We start from the raw sequence: 18,631 nt of genomic DNA, 5'->3' as shown, positions 1-18,631 counted from the left end.
AGCAGTCTCTCACTATTAACTCTATCTATTCCCTTCAGTATCTTATATACCTATTCTGTGGATTTGACCCAGCTAGATTATAATCAAAGGCTGGCAGGCAATTCTGTGGCTGAACAATAGTCTACCATTAGAGTATCAGAATAGTCAAGGTATATTCCCATGAAGGAGAAATTTAGGACAAAAAATCTAAAACTCCGTGGGTAACAAAAGAGATAGTAACTAAGATGAGGCAGAAAGAAGTGTACTTATGACAGATGTCAGATTGATAATACAACTGAGAGCCAGGCTGAATGTAGAAGTTACAGAAGGGAATTGAAAAACAAATAAGAGAATATGAAAAGAGACTGACAACTAACTTAAAAGGGAATCCATAATTCTTATGGGCGTACAAATACTAAAAAAGTGGTAAAAGGAGGAGTGGGACTGATTAAGGACTGATTTTGAGCTCAGTTATGGTGAATTATAAATTAATACCTTGCACCTGTCTTTACCAAGGAAGATGCTGCTACATAGGTCATGGTGAAAGGGGAGGTAGTTCAGATACTTCAAACTTGATGAGCAGAAGGCATTAGGCTGCCGGTACTTAAAGTTGATGAAACACCAGGACCAGGTGAAATGCACCACGTGGACCAATGAGATGCATCTAAGGATACTGAGAAAAATGGAAATGGTGGAGGAATTGGACATAATTTTTCATTCTAATTTAGACAGGAGGGTAGTGCCAGAGGACTGGAGAATGGCAAATGTACATTCTTGCTCAAAACAAGAGCATAAAGATAAACCCAGTAACTACCAGACAGTCAGTTTAAGTTTGATAGTGAGAAGCTTCACGAAACAATAATTTGGTACAAAATTGGGCAAATGCTGGTTAATTAAAAAGAGCCAGCATAGATTTGTTAAGGGCAAAATTTGTTTAACTAACTAGCTTATGTTTTTTTATTAAGTAACAGGCAGGATTGATGAGAGCAATGCTGTTGATATGGTATACATGGACTCCAAAAGGCAATTGATGTTGCACAAGTGCCACACAACAGACTTCATGGAGTCATTACAGTGCAGAAGAATGCCGTTTGGCCCATAGTGAATACACTGGTGTGAGCAGTGTTACAGTTCAGTGAATAAATGGGATATAACAAATTGGATATTAAATTGGCTGAGTGAAAGGAAACAGAGAAATGATTAATGGATGTTTTTCGGACAGGGAGGAAGGTTTGTATTGGAATTCTCCAGCGATGGTGTCAAGGCCCCTGCTGTTTCTCATCTATGCAAATGACCTAGACCTTAATGTACAGGGCACAATTTCAAAATTTGTGGACGCTACAAAACTTGAATGTATTGCGAACCTGAAGGAAATGGTGTGGAACGTCAAAAGGACATGGTGGAGTGCATAGACAAATGACAAGTGAAATTCAGTGTGGAGTATTATGAAATGATTCCTTCTTGTAGAAAAAATTAGATAGATAATACAAAATAAAGGATACAATTCTAATTGAGTGCAGGAGCAAAGGGATCTGGGTGTGCATGTAAATCAGTGAAGGTGCCAGGACAAGTTGAGAGAGCAGTTAATAAAGCATACAGCGTCTTAGACTTTGTTAATAGAGCATAGTTTACAAAAGCAAGGAAGTTGTTTGTATAAAACACTAGGTCAGTCCATATGGAGCATTGCATCCAGTTCTGGGTGCAACAGTTTAGGAAGCTTTTGGGGACATTTGGAAGAATGCAGAAAAGATTAACAAGAATGGTTCCTGAGATGTGAAGCTTCAGTTGCATAGATGGATTGGAGAAGTTGGGACTGTTTTCCTTCGAGAAGAGGAGGTTGAGGGGTGAAATTTAAGAGGTGTTCAAAATCATGAGAGGTCTGGACAGAGTAAATAGGGATAAATGTCCCATTGGTCAGCAGGTTTGAGAATTAGAGGGCACAGATTTAAGGTATTTGGCAAAAGAATAGAATTCCTACAATGCAGAAGGAGACCGTTTAGCCCATCAAGTATGTACCGACTCTAATAGAGGATCCAACCTAGGCCCTCTCTCATAACCCTACGCATCTACCCCATTAATCCCCCAGCCTATACATCTTGGGATATTAAATGCAATTTAGCATGACAGCAATTCAAGGAGGCAGCTCATCACCATCTTCTCAAGGGTATCGAGGGATGGGCAATAAATACTGGTCAGCCAGCTGTACCCATGTCCCGAGAGTGAATTTTTTTAAAAATCCCCCTAACCTGCACATTTTTGGACTGTGGGAGAAAATTGGAGCAACTGGAGGAAACCCATGCAGACAATGAGCGAATGTGCAAACTCCCCACAGGCATCATCCACCAAGGTCGAAATTAAACTTGGGTCGCTGGCGCTGTCAGGCAACAGTGCTAACCACTGTGCGAGCATGCCAGCAATGACGAGATGAGGAAAAGCTTTTCACACACCAAGTGGTTAGGAAATAGAATGCATTGTCTTGAAATTGTGGTGGAGACAGGTTCAATCAAGACATTTAAGGGGGAATAAAATTTCTGAAAAGGAAGAAGTATAAAGTTACAGGGAAAAGGCTGGGGAATAGCACTTGGTGAATTGCTGACAGCCAGCAAAGACAGGCCAGATGGCCTTCCTCTGTGCTGTAACCATTCTGTGATTCTGAGAGGTATGTCGTGTTCACAAAAAGCACAAACATAATCTGACCAATTACTACCCCAAGAGTCTGCTCTCGATCATCAGATGGAAAGTGTTATCCATAATACTATCAAGTGACACTTAACCTCAATAACCTGCTCACTGATGCTCAGTTTGGGTTCTGCTCAGATCACTGAGCTCCTGACTCTTTACTCCAACCATGGACAAAAGAGCTGAACTCTAGAGGTGAGGTGAGAGTGACTGCATTTGACCAAGTGTGGCATCAGTCCCAGAACATTGTTGCAGGAGTTCCTCGGGGTCCATCTTCAGCTTTTTCATCATGGTAGTCCTTTCTTCATAAAGTTAGAAGTGGGTTGTTCAGTACCATTCACAACTGTTCAGATACAGTAACTGTCCATGCCAATATGCAGCAAGACCTAGACAATATTCAGACTTGGGCTGATAAGTGGCAACTAATGTTTGCAAGTGCCAGGCAATAACTATCTCCAACAAGAAAGACTTTATCCCCCACATTGACACCACTATTGCTGAACCTCCACCATTATCTTGGTGCATTACTCTTGACTAGAAACTGAACTGAACCAGTCATACAAATGTTGTGTGTACTATATTTTGGCCTTGACCTTTAGACACCACAGAATGTGTCTGCAGCATGAACTTGTACATAAGCATGCTCTTCTGGTATATTTTATTCGGTTTCCTTTTTGAACTAAAAGAAAGACACGTTACCTAATAATGCATGAGAAGTTATAATTCAAGCTGTCATTATAAGTTCATAAGATATAGGAGCAGAATTGGGCCATTTGGCCCATTGAGTCTGCTCTGCCATTTGATCATGGTCGATATGCTCCTCATCCCCATTTTTCTGCCTTTTCTCCATAACCCTTCAACCCATTACCAATTAAAAATCTGTCTAATTCCTCCTCAAATTTACTCATTGTTGCAGCATCCACCACACTTTGGGGGAGTGAATTCCACAGATTCACAACCCTTTGGGAGAAGTAGTTTCTCCTCAACTCTATTGTAAATTTGCTACCCCTTATCCTAAGACTATGAGCTTTCATCATAGAATGCCCCACAAGAGGAAGCATCTGCTCTACATCTACTTCATCTTTACCTTTTATCATCTTGTAATCCTCAATTTGATCTCCCCCATTCTTCTAAATTCCAGAGCGTATAGGCCTAAACTGTTCAATCTCTCTTCATACAACAAACCCCTCGTCTCTGGAATCAATCTAGTGAACCTCCTCTGAACTGTCTCTGATGCCTCTATATCTTTCCTCAAATAAGGAGAGCAAAACTGTGCACAATACTCCAGGTGCAGCCTCACTAGTGCTTTGCAACAAAAAGTCCTTACCTTTAGATATTCCTTTAGCTATATTCCATTCACTTTCTTTATTATCTGCTGTACCTGCGTGCTAATTTTCTGTGACTCATGAAGGAGACTAATGCAAATCGTTCTGCACCGGCGCACCCCGAAGTCTCTCCCCAGTTAGATAATGAGTTGCTTTCCCATTTGTCCAACCAAAATGCATGACGTCGCACTTACCCACGTTAAACTCCACTTGCCACATTTTGGCCCACTCTCCTAACTTATCTATATCCATTGTTTAATGTAAACTGCATTATTCCTGAACAGATTGTCCTATGGAGCAGGATGGAGTGGAAAGTGAGGAGACCCAATCAGCAACAGAGCTATACGAAACTCTTCGAGAATACACAAGCAGGTATACAACAGGAAGGAGATTAAGATGCTTGAAATAGTGTGATTTTCTAGTTCCTGTTGGGCGTTATTTAGCATCTCACCTAGTTTCTAAATCCTCATCACTGCTTGTGTGTCCTCCACTGCACTGTTCTAGGAGATGAAATCATCATATATAGGATCAGTGAAATTGTGATTATGTCGGTATACTTTGTTTTGCCCCAGTAAATGTGGAACGCGATAAAGTGTGTAGTGCAAAGATGTGTAGGTTAGGTCAATTAGCCATGCTAAGTGGGATTAGATATGGGGGTGGGCCTGCATAAGATGATCTTTTGGAGAGTTGGTGCAGACTTCATAGACCAAATGGCCTCCTTCTACAATGCAGGGATTCTTTGGATTCTATAGGATGCTTCTCACTCATCTAATTCCCAACCTTGGTCAAACCATTGGCTTTCTTCATGTTCCACGAAGATTGTCTATTACCAAAAGGAATCCATGATGCTATGATCATTTTTAAAAATAAGTGGATAAATATATTTAAATGTTTTTTAAAGGGATAAAAGCAACTTAATGAATCAAGCCACATATAGTCTGATGACCAAAAACTGATCAAAGAAGCAGGTGTCTTAAAGAAGGAAAGTGAGATCATGAGATGTAGGGAGCCTAGACAACTGAAATTACAACCACCAATGGTGGAGCAATTAAAGTTGGGGATGAACAGACATCATCAACATGAACACAGGCATCAATGAGGATTTTGGAGCTGGTGGAAAATTCAGAGGTAGAGATGAGACCATGAAGGAATTTGAAAACAAATGTGAGAATTTTAAAATCAGAATGTTTCCTGGCTAAGAGCTAGTGTAGGCCAGCAAGCACAGGAGAATGGGATTGTTATGAGTAAAGACACGGGCAGCAGAGTTTTCAATATTCTTAAAGAGGCTAAAACCTGGAAAATCAGCCAGGAGTGCATTGGAATAGATGCTTCTGGAAGTAGCAAAGCCATGAATGAGGCTATGAGCTGAGACAGGTAAAGTCAAGCAATATTACAGAGATGGAAATATGTGGTCTTAGTGATAGCACACATATAAGGTCAGGAGCTCATCATTGGATCAAATATGACATTAAGGTTGTGAATGGACCTTTGCCAAGAAGAGGGGTGGAATCGTTATGTAGGGAACAGTTTGGAGTTCGGACTGAAAGCAATGCTTCCAAGTCTTCCCAATATTAAGTTGGAAGAAATTTCTGCTTATCCAGTACTGGATGTTGGATAAATAATCTGATAGTTTAGTAATAGTGGAGGAGTTGAGAGAGGTAACGGTGAGGTAGAGCTGGATGCTGTCAGTGTACATGTGAAAACTAACACTGTGCCTTCCGATGATGCCATCTAGGGTTAGCACACAGTTAAGAAATGGAATGATATAGAGTACAGGCAAGGATGGATCCTTTGGGGGGATAATAGAAGTAACAGTAAACAAGCAGGAAGAGAATCTGCTGCAAATAAATCTCTAGTTATGATCAGATGGATAAGAATGGAATCGGATAATAGTAGTCCCATCCAGCTGGGTGAAATTGGAGAGGCATTGGAGGAGGATGGTTTTGCCAACCATATACAGCCATAGAGGATTACAGCATGGAAACAGGTCCTTCGGCCTAACTTGTCCATGCTGCTCTTTTTTTTTAATCACTAAGCTCGTCCCATTTGGCCCACATCCCTCTATATTCATCTCGCCCATGTAACTGTCTAAATGCTTTTTAAAAGACAAAATTGTACTGCCTGTACTACTACTACTGGCAGCTTGTTCCAAACACTCACCACCCTCTGCATGAAAAAATTGTCCCTCTGGACCCTTTTGTATCTTTCCCCTCTTGCCTTAAACCTATGCCCTCTGGTTTTAGACTCCCCTACCTTTGGAAAAAGATGTTGACAATCTAGCTGATCTATAAGAACATAAGAAAGAGGAGCAGGAGTAGGCCATCTAGCTCTTCGAGCCTGCCCTGCCATTCAACAAGATCATGGCTGATCTGAAGTGGATCAGTTCCACTTTCCCGCTTTCTCCCCATATCCCTTAATTCCCTTGTCTATCAGAAACCTATCTACCCGTGACTTAAATATATTCAGTGAGGTAGTCTCCACCACTTCAATGGGCAGAGAATTCCAGAAACTCACCACCCTTTGAGTGAAGAAGTTCCTCCTCAACTCTGATCTAAACTGTCCCCCCCCTTATTTTGAGGCTCATTATTTTATAGGCCTCTACAAGATCACTTCTAAGCCTCCTACACTCTAGGGAAAAAAAGACCCAGTCTCTCCTTGTAACTCAAACCATCAAGCCCCAACAGCATTCTAGCAAATCTTTTCTGCACTCTCAAGTTTAATATTATCCTTTCTATAAACGGGGTGGCACAGTGGCATTGTGATTAGCGTTGCTGCCTCACAGCACCAGGGACCTGGGTTTGATTCCCCGCTTGGATCACTGTCTGTGCGGAGTTTTCCCTGTGTCTGCATGGTCAAAAGCTACAGACAGTTCAAGAAAGCTTGCATTTGTCAGAGTCACATCGGATTCATTGTGACTTTGATGACCATTTTGGTACTGTGGCGGGGCAGAAACCTGAGTGGAGGGATTTAAACATGGAGTTCCAGGAAAGATGGGCACAATTTGGGAAGCGACACTACGTTTAAGGACTTCGGAGAAGAAAGGGAGGTTGTAGATTGGACCATAGTTTGCAATGATAGTAGGGTCAAGAGATTTTTTTTGAAGTGTGTGACAACAGATTGCAGAGTAATCTGCAATCAGGGTAACACCTGAGGATATGGGAAATTTAATTAGTTGGAAGCTATTGAAGAGCCAACACTAATGGACAGACTAAATTGCCTCTTGTGCCATATGTTTCCATCACTTTATTCCATTCTGTTGTTAGCCACATTCTTGCTCCCAATCTGTCCCTTCCATCACATTGTCGCATATCCAGTTCCCGGTCTTCTTGTTTCACTCATCATATTGTCACACATATCGCTTCCAATTTTCATCACTGCATCAGCTGAAATACTGAATGGATGTTAGGTATTTCCCAATGTGGATAGTTAGAAAATTTTGAGCAAACACCTTAGCTTTATACCACATGATTTTCCATATTGACAGAGGGCTAGAGACTCCTCATCTTTCTGGAGTTTAGACCTACACATATTGTAGCAGAAACGTCTTTACACAATCAGGTGGAAGATGGTTGCGTGCTAACATTATTTTGCTGTTGCATAGTTCTTCCTCCTCACCTTTTTACTTCAATCAAAGGTATGTGCAAATGCAAGTTTTCTGTGCACTTAATCTAAAGTTCATGGCTATTCAAAAGACTTTCCTTAAGTCTCGCGATCTGCCCACATTGCTACGTAACTCCTGTGGAATTTCAATCGTGTTGTCACAATTGCACTGTCAAATTTCAAATATATTTGTGATTTAAAAAAAAAGTTTTCTTTTGTGTCAATTTTATTTAGGAGATGCCAGTTGTAGTGTTTGTTTTCCAGAAATTATTTGTCCTGCTTTGAGTTACTGTAATTTTTTTCATTCTTAATTGCAATTTATGGTGTGACTTAGTTCTGTAAAGCAAGGGCTTTGTTTTCTCCAGTCAAATGCATTGTTGAAATGAGTTGCAACTGTTAACAGATCTTTAGAATGCAAGCCCCATGGCTGGTACCTGTGGAATTGTGTGAAGTGTGGCATCACTCCGTTCCTTCGCTGTTCTGCCTTGTTCTTCAACTACTTGCTGGGAGTGCCACCACCTGAGGAGCTCTCGAAAGGTAAATGAAGAGGAGCAATTATAGGTCTGGCTTATGGCTTTTGGTGGGTGAAATGTTGGGCTTTGTTTCTGAGATAGCAAAGCAAAACCAGGAAAGCTGGGAATTTGAAATCAGAGCAGAAAACAATAACTTAAATTATTATAGCACCTTTAACATAGTAAAGTATCTTACTTCACAGGAACATTATCTAACAAAATTTGACATTGAGCCCCATAATGAGATATTAGGACAAGTGACCAAAAGTATGGCCATGAGGTACATTTTAAGATGTGTCTTAAAGGGCAATAGAGAGACAGAGAGATTTAGGGAAAAATTCCAGAATTTAAGAGACTTGGCAGCTGAGGATACACCAGCCAAAGGTGGAGCAAAGAAAACCAAGGTTATACAAGAGGCTGGAATTAATAGAGGTGGAGTTGGACCATAAATAGTCAACATTCAGGAGGTGATGCTTAATCTTCAGGTGCATCCCTCCATAAATATCTGGTCATCTTTTCAATATTGATTGACCTATGTACACTCCAGCATTTTATTGTTCTGATTATTAGATTTCAGGAGATTCCTAATTAAGTACCTTTTGAGTTTTAGTTGCATCTCAAAGTGGAATTATAAATTTGAGCTCATGTCTCTATATCTATTTTCTGCATCTGAATTGTAAGAAAAGAAGTAGGAACTTGTATTTCTGTATTACTTGTATTGCTGTAGTGCTGCTTATGCAAAAATATAATGCGTGGCTCTTTACATGAAAGAAGACTAAACAATAGGATACTGAGAATAGGAGACAGAATAAATAAAAGAGGGCCAGAGGAAGCTGCAAGGGGATGTTGATAAATTGGTGACATAGAATGTTTGCCATATTTTTGCCTGTGTTAGTAAATGAGATGGTAGATTTCTTTGAGGGTGGTAAACATATTTGGGGGAAGGTATTTAGGGGTTCAGATTCACAACATTAAAAGCAGCAATGGAAATTCTAAAACCTTGCAAAGGGTTTAAATAAAGGCTTAATAATCTGGGGGCACCAGTGTGATAGATGTTATAGAAGTCGTCGAGGTTTACAGCACGGAAACAGGCCCTTTGGCCCAATTTGTGTATGCCACCCTTTTTTTAAACCCCTAAGCTAAGCTTTTGGCCCATATCCTTCTATACACATCTTACCCATGTAACTATCTAAATGCTTTTTAAAAGACAAAATTGTATCCACCTCTGCTACTACCTCTGGCAGCTTGTTCCAGACACTCTCCATCTGCTGTGTGAAGAAATTGCTCCTCTGGACCCTTTTGTATCTCTTCCCCCTTGCCTTAAACCTATGCCCTCTAGTTTTAGACTCCCCTATATCTGGAAAAAGATGTTGAGTATCTAGATGATTTGTGCTCCTCATTATTTTATAAACCTCTATAAGATCACCCCTCAGCCTCCTACGCACCAGAGGAAAAAAGGTCTGTTTAAAAGGATGAAGATGAAGTGATAGAACAGAAGAGATAGAGTTTGAGCCAAGTGAACATTGAAAATTAATGCAAGAGATTTGGACTAAGAAGCAGGAGATGCTGTTTCACTGAGTTGAAGCTGTGGAGTTGGTGATTGATGCAAAGACCACATACGTGGTTCTTGAAGAAACGGGAATTAAGTGATTAGCGAAAATTTATGGGATTAAGAATGTTTCAGATTGACAGTTTTCAGGGTTAGAATTTGTAGATCAAAAGTAGCAAGTTAGGATGAGGCTAAAAGCTTGATTAAAGGGAAAGATTATTATGTTGGCATGTGGAGCAAACTACACATGAAGTTGCAGAGAACAGCAACTTAGTGCCTGAATGAGCAGCCACTAATAAGCAGTCAAAAAGGACAGGTGCTTGGAGAGTAGAGAGTGTGCAGCAACAGTAAGTATCATTGTAATTATGATGCTGAGGATGTTGAATAATCAGAATAATTAATTTCACCATCATGAAAGTTTATGACTGTGATTGTGGTATTTGCAAAGAACATGAATGGTGTTGGCCAATTTGTCATTATAATTCTTAGGGATACATTGCTGTAAAATATATGCATTATTTTAATTACTTTCTATATTAACATCGCTTCATTTTAGATTCAAGGATACCAGGTTCAGCAAATCAGTTCCTGGCATTCATGTTGTTAAAATCTGTTTCTATTATCCCATGATTGGACTTTTAAATCTGCTACTTGGATAAGGGAACTATATTTAGCAGCCTAATTGCCTGGAATTAGAATTAACATGGTGTTAACATAAAAGTAGTTTGAGGTTTGTTTTTACAATGTTATGCCATATATTTATTAAATAAAACCGTTTAAAAATTCCAGCCAGCTTCATCCAGTAACTCCTAAACAAAACATTGCTTTTTTGAAGTACTGGGTTCATTTAGAATCTTCCTGTTGTTCCTAGATTCCTCAGAAGGACAGTTTGAAGCCTTATGTTATTACCTGGCATTGCCGACCAACCTTTTCAAGCTATTCCAGGAATACAAGGATATAATCTCCCCTTTACTGCAAAGGTAAGTAATGTTTCTGCAGTCTAAGTAATTTTAGGACATTAAAAAATAATCCAAAGAGAGGATGAATAGATACAATTTAAATCAAAGTTTTCTTCCCCCAGTCAACTTTCAGTGGAAAGATTACACAAGAATATTAAAGGCTGGAGCAGTTATCTGGCCATCTCTCAGAATAAACTAGTTGACAAATTGAAACAAGAGCTGTTGAAAATAAAATTTTTGTTGCTTTTGTAATCCATCTAACGGAATCCATCTAGTTCGGGTGAACTAGCTAGATGGATTCAGAACTGACTTGGCCATAGAAGACAGAGGGTAACAGCGGAGAGTCTTTTTCTGATTGGAGGTCTGTGACCAGTAGTGTTCCGCAGGGCTCTGTACTGGGTCCTCTGCAGTTTGTGATGTATATAAATGATTTGGAAGAAGATGTAGCTGGTCTGATTACTAAGTTTGCGGATGACACAAAGATTGCTGGAGTTGTGTATGATGATGAACATCGTCAGAGAATACAGCAGGTTATAGATAGGCTGGAAAATTGGATGGAGAAATAGCAGATGGAATTTATTCGAGATAAATGCAAAGTGATACATTTTGGTAGGTCTAATGCGGGGGTGGGAGGAGCTCTCCAATAAATGGCTGAACCACCAGGAGTATAGACACACAGAGATCTGGGTGTGCAAGTCCACAGATCCTTAAAGATGGCAACACAGGTGGAAAAGGTGGTGAAGAAGGCATATGGCATGGTTGCCTTAATTGGATGGCACAGAGTACAAGAGTTGGCATATGATGTTGCAGTTATATAGAACATTGGTTACGCCATACTTGGAATACTGCTTCCAGCTCTGGTCGCCACACTACCAGAAGGATGTGGAGGCTTTGGAGAGAGTACAGAAAAGGTTTACCAGGATGTCGCCTGTCTGGAGGGTAATAGCTATGAAGTGAGATTGAGTAAACTAGGGTTGTTCTCCCTGGAGGTTGAGGGGTGACCTAATAGAAGTTTATAAAATTATGAGGGGCATAAATAGGGTGAACAGTTGGAAGCTTTTTCCTAGGTCAGAAATGACAAACAAGGAGTCACAAGTTCAAGATAAGGGGGATAGGGTTCAATATGGATATGTGGGGGAGGTACTTTATACAGAGGGTGGTGGGGGCCCGGAATGCATTATCATGCAAGGTGGTTGAGACAGACATGCCAGGATCATTTAAGACTCATCTAGATAGCCACATGCACAGCTTGGGAATAGATGGATACAAAGGAATGGCCTAGTTAGGAATACATGATCGGTGCAGGCTTGGAGGGCCAAGGGGCCTGTTCGTGTTCTGTATTGTTCTTTGTAAAAGTAAACCTGATCTTCCAGCTTCATAAGGACTAAGGGCATTGCCTCATGGCACTCGGCACCCTGGTTTGATTCCAGTCTTGGGTGACTCTGTGTGGAGCTTGCACATTCTCCTCGCGTCTGCGTGGGTTTATTCCAGGGGCTCCCAAAGTCTATAGTTGTGTGGATTAGGGGGATTAATGGGATAGGTGTGTGCGGTTACAGGGTTAGGGCCTGGGATGAGCTGAGTAAGATGCTCTGTTGGAGAGTCAGTGCAGACTTGATGGCCAAAAGGCCTCCTTCTGTGCTGTTGGGATTCTATGATTCTTCTTCAACTTTTAATCCTTCAGTCAGTTTGTCCATGATCCCTGTTTCTCTCTCCGCCCTCCCGCAACAACCACCACAGCCCATGATATACCGCTTTGCAGTTGAGTGGGCAATTATCTGCTGATACTGCTCCAAATTGGCACTATGGTGTCCTGGAAAGTGTCTTGGTTTCCATTTACCACCCTATAGTAGCATTGTCAAGATTGGGAGCTCAGTAACATGGCAGCAAGAAGCCTGTTATCCTAGCAAATGGTGTTGTGTAGTTCCATTCATGCCAGTCCAATTCATGTTGATGGGGAAGAAAAGAACAAACAAGTGTGAAAATAACTGATGGAGCCAACAAGGATTATTGAATGCCCTGGACCTTGGTGAGGAGCAATTAAGTTCAACTTCTTGCACCCTCATGTAAAAGATGAGTTTGAAGAGGGAATTGGGGTGTAGTTAGAGTGACAGTTTGGAATGAGCTTAGGGTAGTTATATGGAGCAGAAGAGGCAGAGCCAGTTGTAACTGTCAACACGGATGGATCCTGGAATTTAATAATTGAACCTTTATTATGACCTGTAATTCTTTTGGAAGGTGGAATTGCAAGTTATTGAAATTCTTGTCCCTGTACACCAGACTCTTTTTTTCAAAATTCTATGAAATGATTACTACACGGTAGATTTAGTATGATCCTATGTATTAATACTGTGAATAAACCAAAATATTGTGGTCTTATAGTTAGTGCAAGAAGACTTCCTGATATTTAGAGTTAATATTATTTGATCCATTTGTTTCAAGCACCCAATGCTTCTCATTTCATTGATTACATGTGCCTCCCAGCATGTGTTACAGCTTTATCACTAAACAGTTTTGCCATCAGTTTGCATTTGTCAAAGATTTTCAATCTGAAAACTGCCTGCCTAAAGGCATGATTAAAAGTGGTCTGTTTTATTGCAGGTGGTGTTCTGATTGTGCAGTGCAAAGCTTCCTCAAGGGAGAGCGAACGACAGTCCGGTTAGTGAAACTTGTATCTGAGTTCTTTGTGTTTCCCCTCTGATCTGACCACATTCATATCTCTGTGTCTCTCTCTCTCGATCTTTTATTTTTATTGGCTGATTACTGAATTAGAGTCATTATCTTAAACAAGATTAGAAAATGCTGCAAGTGCGTAGCACTGACAAAGGCTGACACATAAAAACCTGCTGTACATTTCTGTTCAGCATATTTTAAATCCTTATTCATTCTGAACAAATAAATTCAATTAGATCAGAATCCCACATCCTGAGACAATTTTAAAAATTGATATTGAAGTTACTGGCCAACTCCGCAAGCTGACATACAGAAACAACAACTTGCTTTTAAACAGCACTGTTGACATAGTAAAACATTCCTAGAGTGTCACAGGAACATTATCTGACAGAAGTTAGCACCAAGCCACATTAAGGGATGCTAGAATATATCACCAGAGCCTTGCTCAAAGAGGAGTGACTGAAAGGAAAAAAAGAAGCAAAATAATTTAGGCAGAGAATTCTAGAATTTGGTATGTAGGCAGCTGAAGGCAAGGCAGCCAGTGGTGAAATAGAGATGAGAATTAGCCATAATAGGGGAAGAGTAAAGATCTCAGAGTCATACAGCTCGAGGAGGTTACAGGGGTAGATAGAGGCAAGGCCATGGAGAGATTGGAACAAAAGGTTTAGAATTTTGAAGTTGAGCAGGAAATATCAATGGGAGAGTGCACCTCATATACTCTTCACCCAGTTTTGTTTCACATTTGTGCAAAATGGTAAGAATAAAAGGTTAGACTTTTATAAGTTGGTAAATAAATGAGGAAAAGCCTGTTGGCTTTGAGACAAGCAGTTTGTTCCTCTTGGGACTTTTTGTGTAGATACAGTAGCAGCTACGTATTCTGAAGCTTTGTGCTTCACTCAAGCAAGGGGAAACCACTGCTGGCTAAGTTAGGGTAAGAGTGAAAGGGAATTGTACAGAGCAATTATATGTATGAATACAAATAACAGATATGAACTGTAGTTAAATATTTTTATGCATATGTAATACAGGTATGCATGTTTATTGTTAAGAGCTAACTTCACATTATGATTTGCTTGTCATTTGAGCACATATAAAATGTTCAATTCTCATATTCCTGTGGGTACAGAGAACCAATCTCTGTTCAGCAATACTGAATAATATCAGATTCAATATATTTTTTCTTAAATCATTTTAGGATGGAAATGTTGAATGGAGACCAAGGAGCTCACAGTGTGGGCCATGTGAATTAAGCTTCTGCTTAAATTATTTGGTATTTGATGCACTTGTGGGACTGTGGTGCCTCATCTGCATCCATCAACATTGTGTAATTTACAGGGGCCAGTGAGAAAGTTAAGAGTGGCCTTGTTTGGTGTCTTCCCTTCTCTCTGAAGGATGAATGATGGCAGCAGTATAAGGATTCTGAGTTAGGCTGTGTTATGCATGTTTAAGTTGATACCCTTCCAGTAAATGGTGATGCTGTTTGACAGTAAGTTCTTTCTTAAAAGGTATCCAAGGGAAAGAAATCAATTAACGAAACTTCCAGAAGACTACAGTTGTATACTGAATCAGGGTTGTCAGTACAAGTGAGTCCATTCATCAACATCTCCTCTCAATTTTATTATTTTGTATGCTGTTTTTTGATAGCTCTGGATTGCAAATGATATAGAAAATCCCACATCCTGAGACTGTGCTTTAAAAATTGACATTGAAGTTACGTAGCCAACTCTCTGAGCTGGCATACAGTAACTGTTAATTGGTATTGATTGCTTTCATTCACATCTAGGTTACAGCTCTTCCTCCAGAGTCTGTGCTGTAATATGAACAGCAGGTGTCAGTGGCTCTGGTTGCAGACTACACTATATCACAAAACAGCGTTGTTTCCTAATCCAAGGGCTAGGACTGTGCTGGTAATGGCCACAGATCATGCAGGTACACACTGATTCCGTTCTGATGTGGGCAAGTTTAGTTCTCGTTTCCATGTCACTGGCATGCATGCACTTTGCCCCAACAACAGGCAATGTCTGTGGCCAGAATTGCAAAGAGACTAACAAGGCCATTCTGTAACCATTAATGCAGAAAATTGCAGTGTAAATTGGGCATCAGGTTCATGAACAATAATTAGACATTGATACTTGTCATTGCTGGGTTGTCAAGTGATGAGGTAATTGTTTCGATCCCAAGTAATCACAAAAAAATACTATTTAGCACAAAAAAATCTGTCACACTTTGTACTGACTCTTTGAAAGAGCATCCATCAATTATTACGCTCCCTTTTCCTTCCCACATAGCTCTGCATATTTTCCTCTTCAGTTATTTACCCAATTGTGTTTGGCAGTTGCTATTGAATGTGCTTCCATCACCCTCCCAAGCAATGCATTTCAGATCACAATCACACACTGTGCAAAATACTTCCTTTGTGTTCAAGTGTCCTCAACTTCAATTCTTTACTGCCCTCTGGTTAGTGACCCTCCTATCTCCTGTGGAAATATCAGGGGTGAGGATTGTGTGTGTGACGTTCACAGTGCCAGAACTTTGAATAAATTTCTGTAACTTCTCTAATAGGTGCTCTAGATCTTCTGATGATGAGACTAAGAATTTAGCCCTCTGCATGTTCTGTGGAGCCATGCTGTGTTCGCAAAGTCAATGCTGCCGGGAAGAAGTAAATGGAGAAGAGTTTGGAGCTTGTGCAGCTCATGCTATAAACTGTGGGTCTGGATTGGGGATGTTTCTCAGGTATCTCACCATGCACATCGAATAATTAACTTATTTTGACAACATAGAAGTATCGTAGAATCATACTGCACAAAAGGATACCATTCAGCCCACTGTGCCTTTGCAGACAGCTTGCATGAGCTATCCAGTTAGCCCCTCTTTCCCTTGATCAACAGTATACCCAATTGCCTTTTATAATTCATTGAGTCTGATTCCATCAACCTTTGAGGCAGTGCATTCCAGATTAAAACTGAAAAAAAAATCACTTAATTTCCCCACTGGTTCTTCTGCAAATCTTTAATTCTGTGACCTCTAGTTGCTGACCATCCTGCCACTGGAAACAGCTTGTCCTTATTTACCCAATTAAAACACTGAATATTTTCCACGTATCTGTCAATAGAATCAACCTAATGTGTTACAGAACTGCAATCAGTAAATTCGTCAAGGGATTGTAAGGTACTAAGACTGTTGCAGTGAGAGCATATTGGAGCACTTCTTAAAATGTCAGCTCATCGTTCCTTCTGGATGAAATGATGAATACTGAGTCAGGCAGACCAGAAAAGCTGCAAGATCTGTACGTTGCTAACTAAATAGGGAGAGACAGTGACATAGCGGCAGTGTCACTGGACTATAATCCAGAGACCCAGGCTAATTCCCGAGGGAAATGGGTTCATAATCCCTGCATGGCAGCAGATAGAATTTAAATTCAGTTAATAAGTCTGAAATTGAAAACCAGTCTCCGTAATGGTGACCGTGAAACCGTCATTGATTGTCTTACCCATTTGGTTCACTAATATCTTTTAGGGAAGGAAACCTGTCCTTTCCTCGTCTGGCCTGTATGTGATTTCAGACCTGTAGCGTTGTGCCTAATGCTTAACTGCTCTCTGCAATGATTTCTGCCATTCCAGTCAAGGGCATTTGGAGATGGCAATAAATGCTGGCCTTGCCAGTGACACCGACTTTAGAAAAATCTCAGCTGGAGTAGGAACGTTTCAACCTTTATTCACCCTAAGTTGGTGAAAAGTTATCTTGTTCCTGGAATCCATTGACCTATGTTTGTGCTGTCACTTGAGGCCTAAATTGATACACTCCATGACTGGAATAGCCTGTCCAAGATTGCTGCTTAGGCCCATACATGGTAGAATGAGTTACCATTGATTGATCAGAACCTGTAGTAACTCTACCCCAGCAAGGACACTTTGATAAAGTTGGCAAGAAAAGGAAAGTATATAATATAGCTATTTGTTTGACTGTTTCTTTTTTTCTCACTAGGATACGGGAGTGTCAGGTGCTGCTGCTGGCGGAGAAAAATAGAGGATGTTTCATACCCGCTCCATATCTGGATGATTATGGGGAGACAGACCAGATGCTTAAGTAAATTATTCCAAGAGAATTTATTCCTATATGTTGAATGTAGAACAAAGAACAACCCAGCACAGGAAACAGGCCCTTCGGCCCAACAATATATGTTGTATATCTATGTAATATCTTTTCTAGCAATCATGAATAGCATTTCATTGTGTGTTTGACTAAGGCTATGTGGATCCTGTGAAATGAAAAAAAAATTGTGTTCATCTAGTGCCTGTCATGAGTTCAGGATGTTACACAGTGCTTTACAGCTGATGAACTATTATTGAAGGGTGGTCACCAATAATGTAGAAAAAATGGCAACAATCTCTACAAATAGTAAAATGATAGCAACCAAATGACGTGGTTTTTGGGTGTTAGTTGTAGGATAAATGTGGACGGCACAATGGCACTGCTGCCTCACAGCACCAGGGACCCGGGTTCGATTCCTGGCTTAGGTCACTGTTTGTATGGAGTTTGCACATTGTCCCTGTGTCTGTGTGAATTTTCTCCGGGTGCTCCAGTTTCCTCCTACAGTCTGGAAGACATGCTAGTTAGGTGCATTTACCTGATTGAGTGCCGTAGTATGGCAACTCGGGGAATTTCACAGTAACTTCATTGCAGTGTTAATGTAAGCCTTACTTGTGTCTAATAAATAAACTTTACATACTTAAATATTGGCCAAGGCATGGGGAGAGAACTCTCGCTTCAAAATAGAGCATCCACTTGCGAACAGATGGGACCTATGTTTTAAAATCTCATCCAAAAAAAACAGCATCTCCAGTATTCCTTTACTATAAATAAACATTTTTTCATTCATTTACGGGATGTGGACATCGTTAGTGAGCCAAAATTTATTGCCCATCAATAATTGCTCTCCAGAGGACATCTGAGAGTCAACCACATTGCTGTGGATGTGTCACATGTAGGCCAGACCAGGTAAGGATGGCAGATTTCTTTCCCTGAAGTGAATCAGATGGTTTTACAACAATTGATTCCAGATTTTTATTGAATTCATATTTCACCATATGCTGTGATGGAATACAAATCCAGGTCCCCAAATCTTGCCCTGCGTCTCTGGGTAACTAGTCTAGTGACAATGCCACTGCATCACCGGCTCCCCACAATACTGTACCTTTTAGTGTAATAAAATGTCCCAAGGTGCTTTGCAGGAGCACTGTAAAACAAAATGTGATGCTGAACTACATAAGGAGATATTCGGTCAGCTAATGCAACAGCTTGTCAAAGAGGTAGGTTTTAGAGTGTGTCTTAAGAAGGAAAGTGAGGCAGAGAGGTATG

The 18,631-nt window shown here is 40.4% G+C and overlaps 1 protein-coding gene across 1 annotated transcript in view; it reads left to right on the top strand.

The window, feature by feature from the left end:
* Nucleotides 1-18,631, top strand: part of ubr1 (ubiquitin protein ligase E3 component n-recognin 1) — a 212,293-nt gene that overhangs the window by 189,098 nt on the left and 4,564 nt on the right. Inside the window, exons 40-46 of the mRNA XM_080202946.1 lie at nucleotides 4,268-4,355; nucleotides 7,987-8,120; nucleotides 10,516-10,624; nucleotides 13,202-13,258; nucleotides 14,779-14,856; nucleotides 15,836-16,006; nucleotides 17,258-17,359. Of these exons, the coding sequence (XP_080059072.1) occupies nucleotides 4,268-4,355; nucleotides 7,987-8,120; nucleotides 10,516-10,624; nucleotides 13,202-13,258; nucleotides 14,779-14,856; nucleotides 15,836-16,006; nucleotides 17,258-17,359 (739 nt within the window). The remainder of the gene's footprint in view (nucleotides 1-4,267; nucleotides 4,356-7,986; nucleotides 8,121-10,515; nucleotides 10,625-13,201; nucleotides 13,259-14,778; nucleotides 14,857-15,835; nucleotides 16,007-17,257; nucleotides 17,360-18,631) is intronic.

This window comes from Carcharhinus amblyrhynchos, chromosome 14 (assembly GCF_965287045.1).
Source record: "Carcharhinus amblyrhynchos chromosome 14, sCarAmb.v2.hapA, whole genome shotgun sequence".
In the NCBI taxonomy this organism is placed as follows: domain Eukaryota; kingdom Metazoa; phylum Chordata; class Chondrichthyes; order Carcharhiniformes; family Carcharhinidae; genus Carcharhinus; species Carcharhinus amblyrhynchos.
The sequence above is the reverse complement of the archived record's forward strand: the minus strand, read 5'-3'. Positions and strand labels throughout refer to the sequence as shown.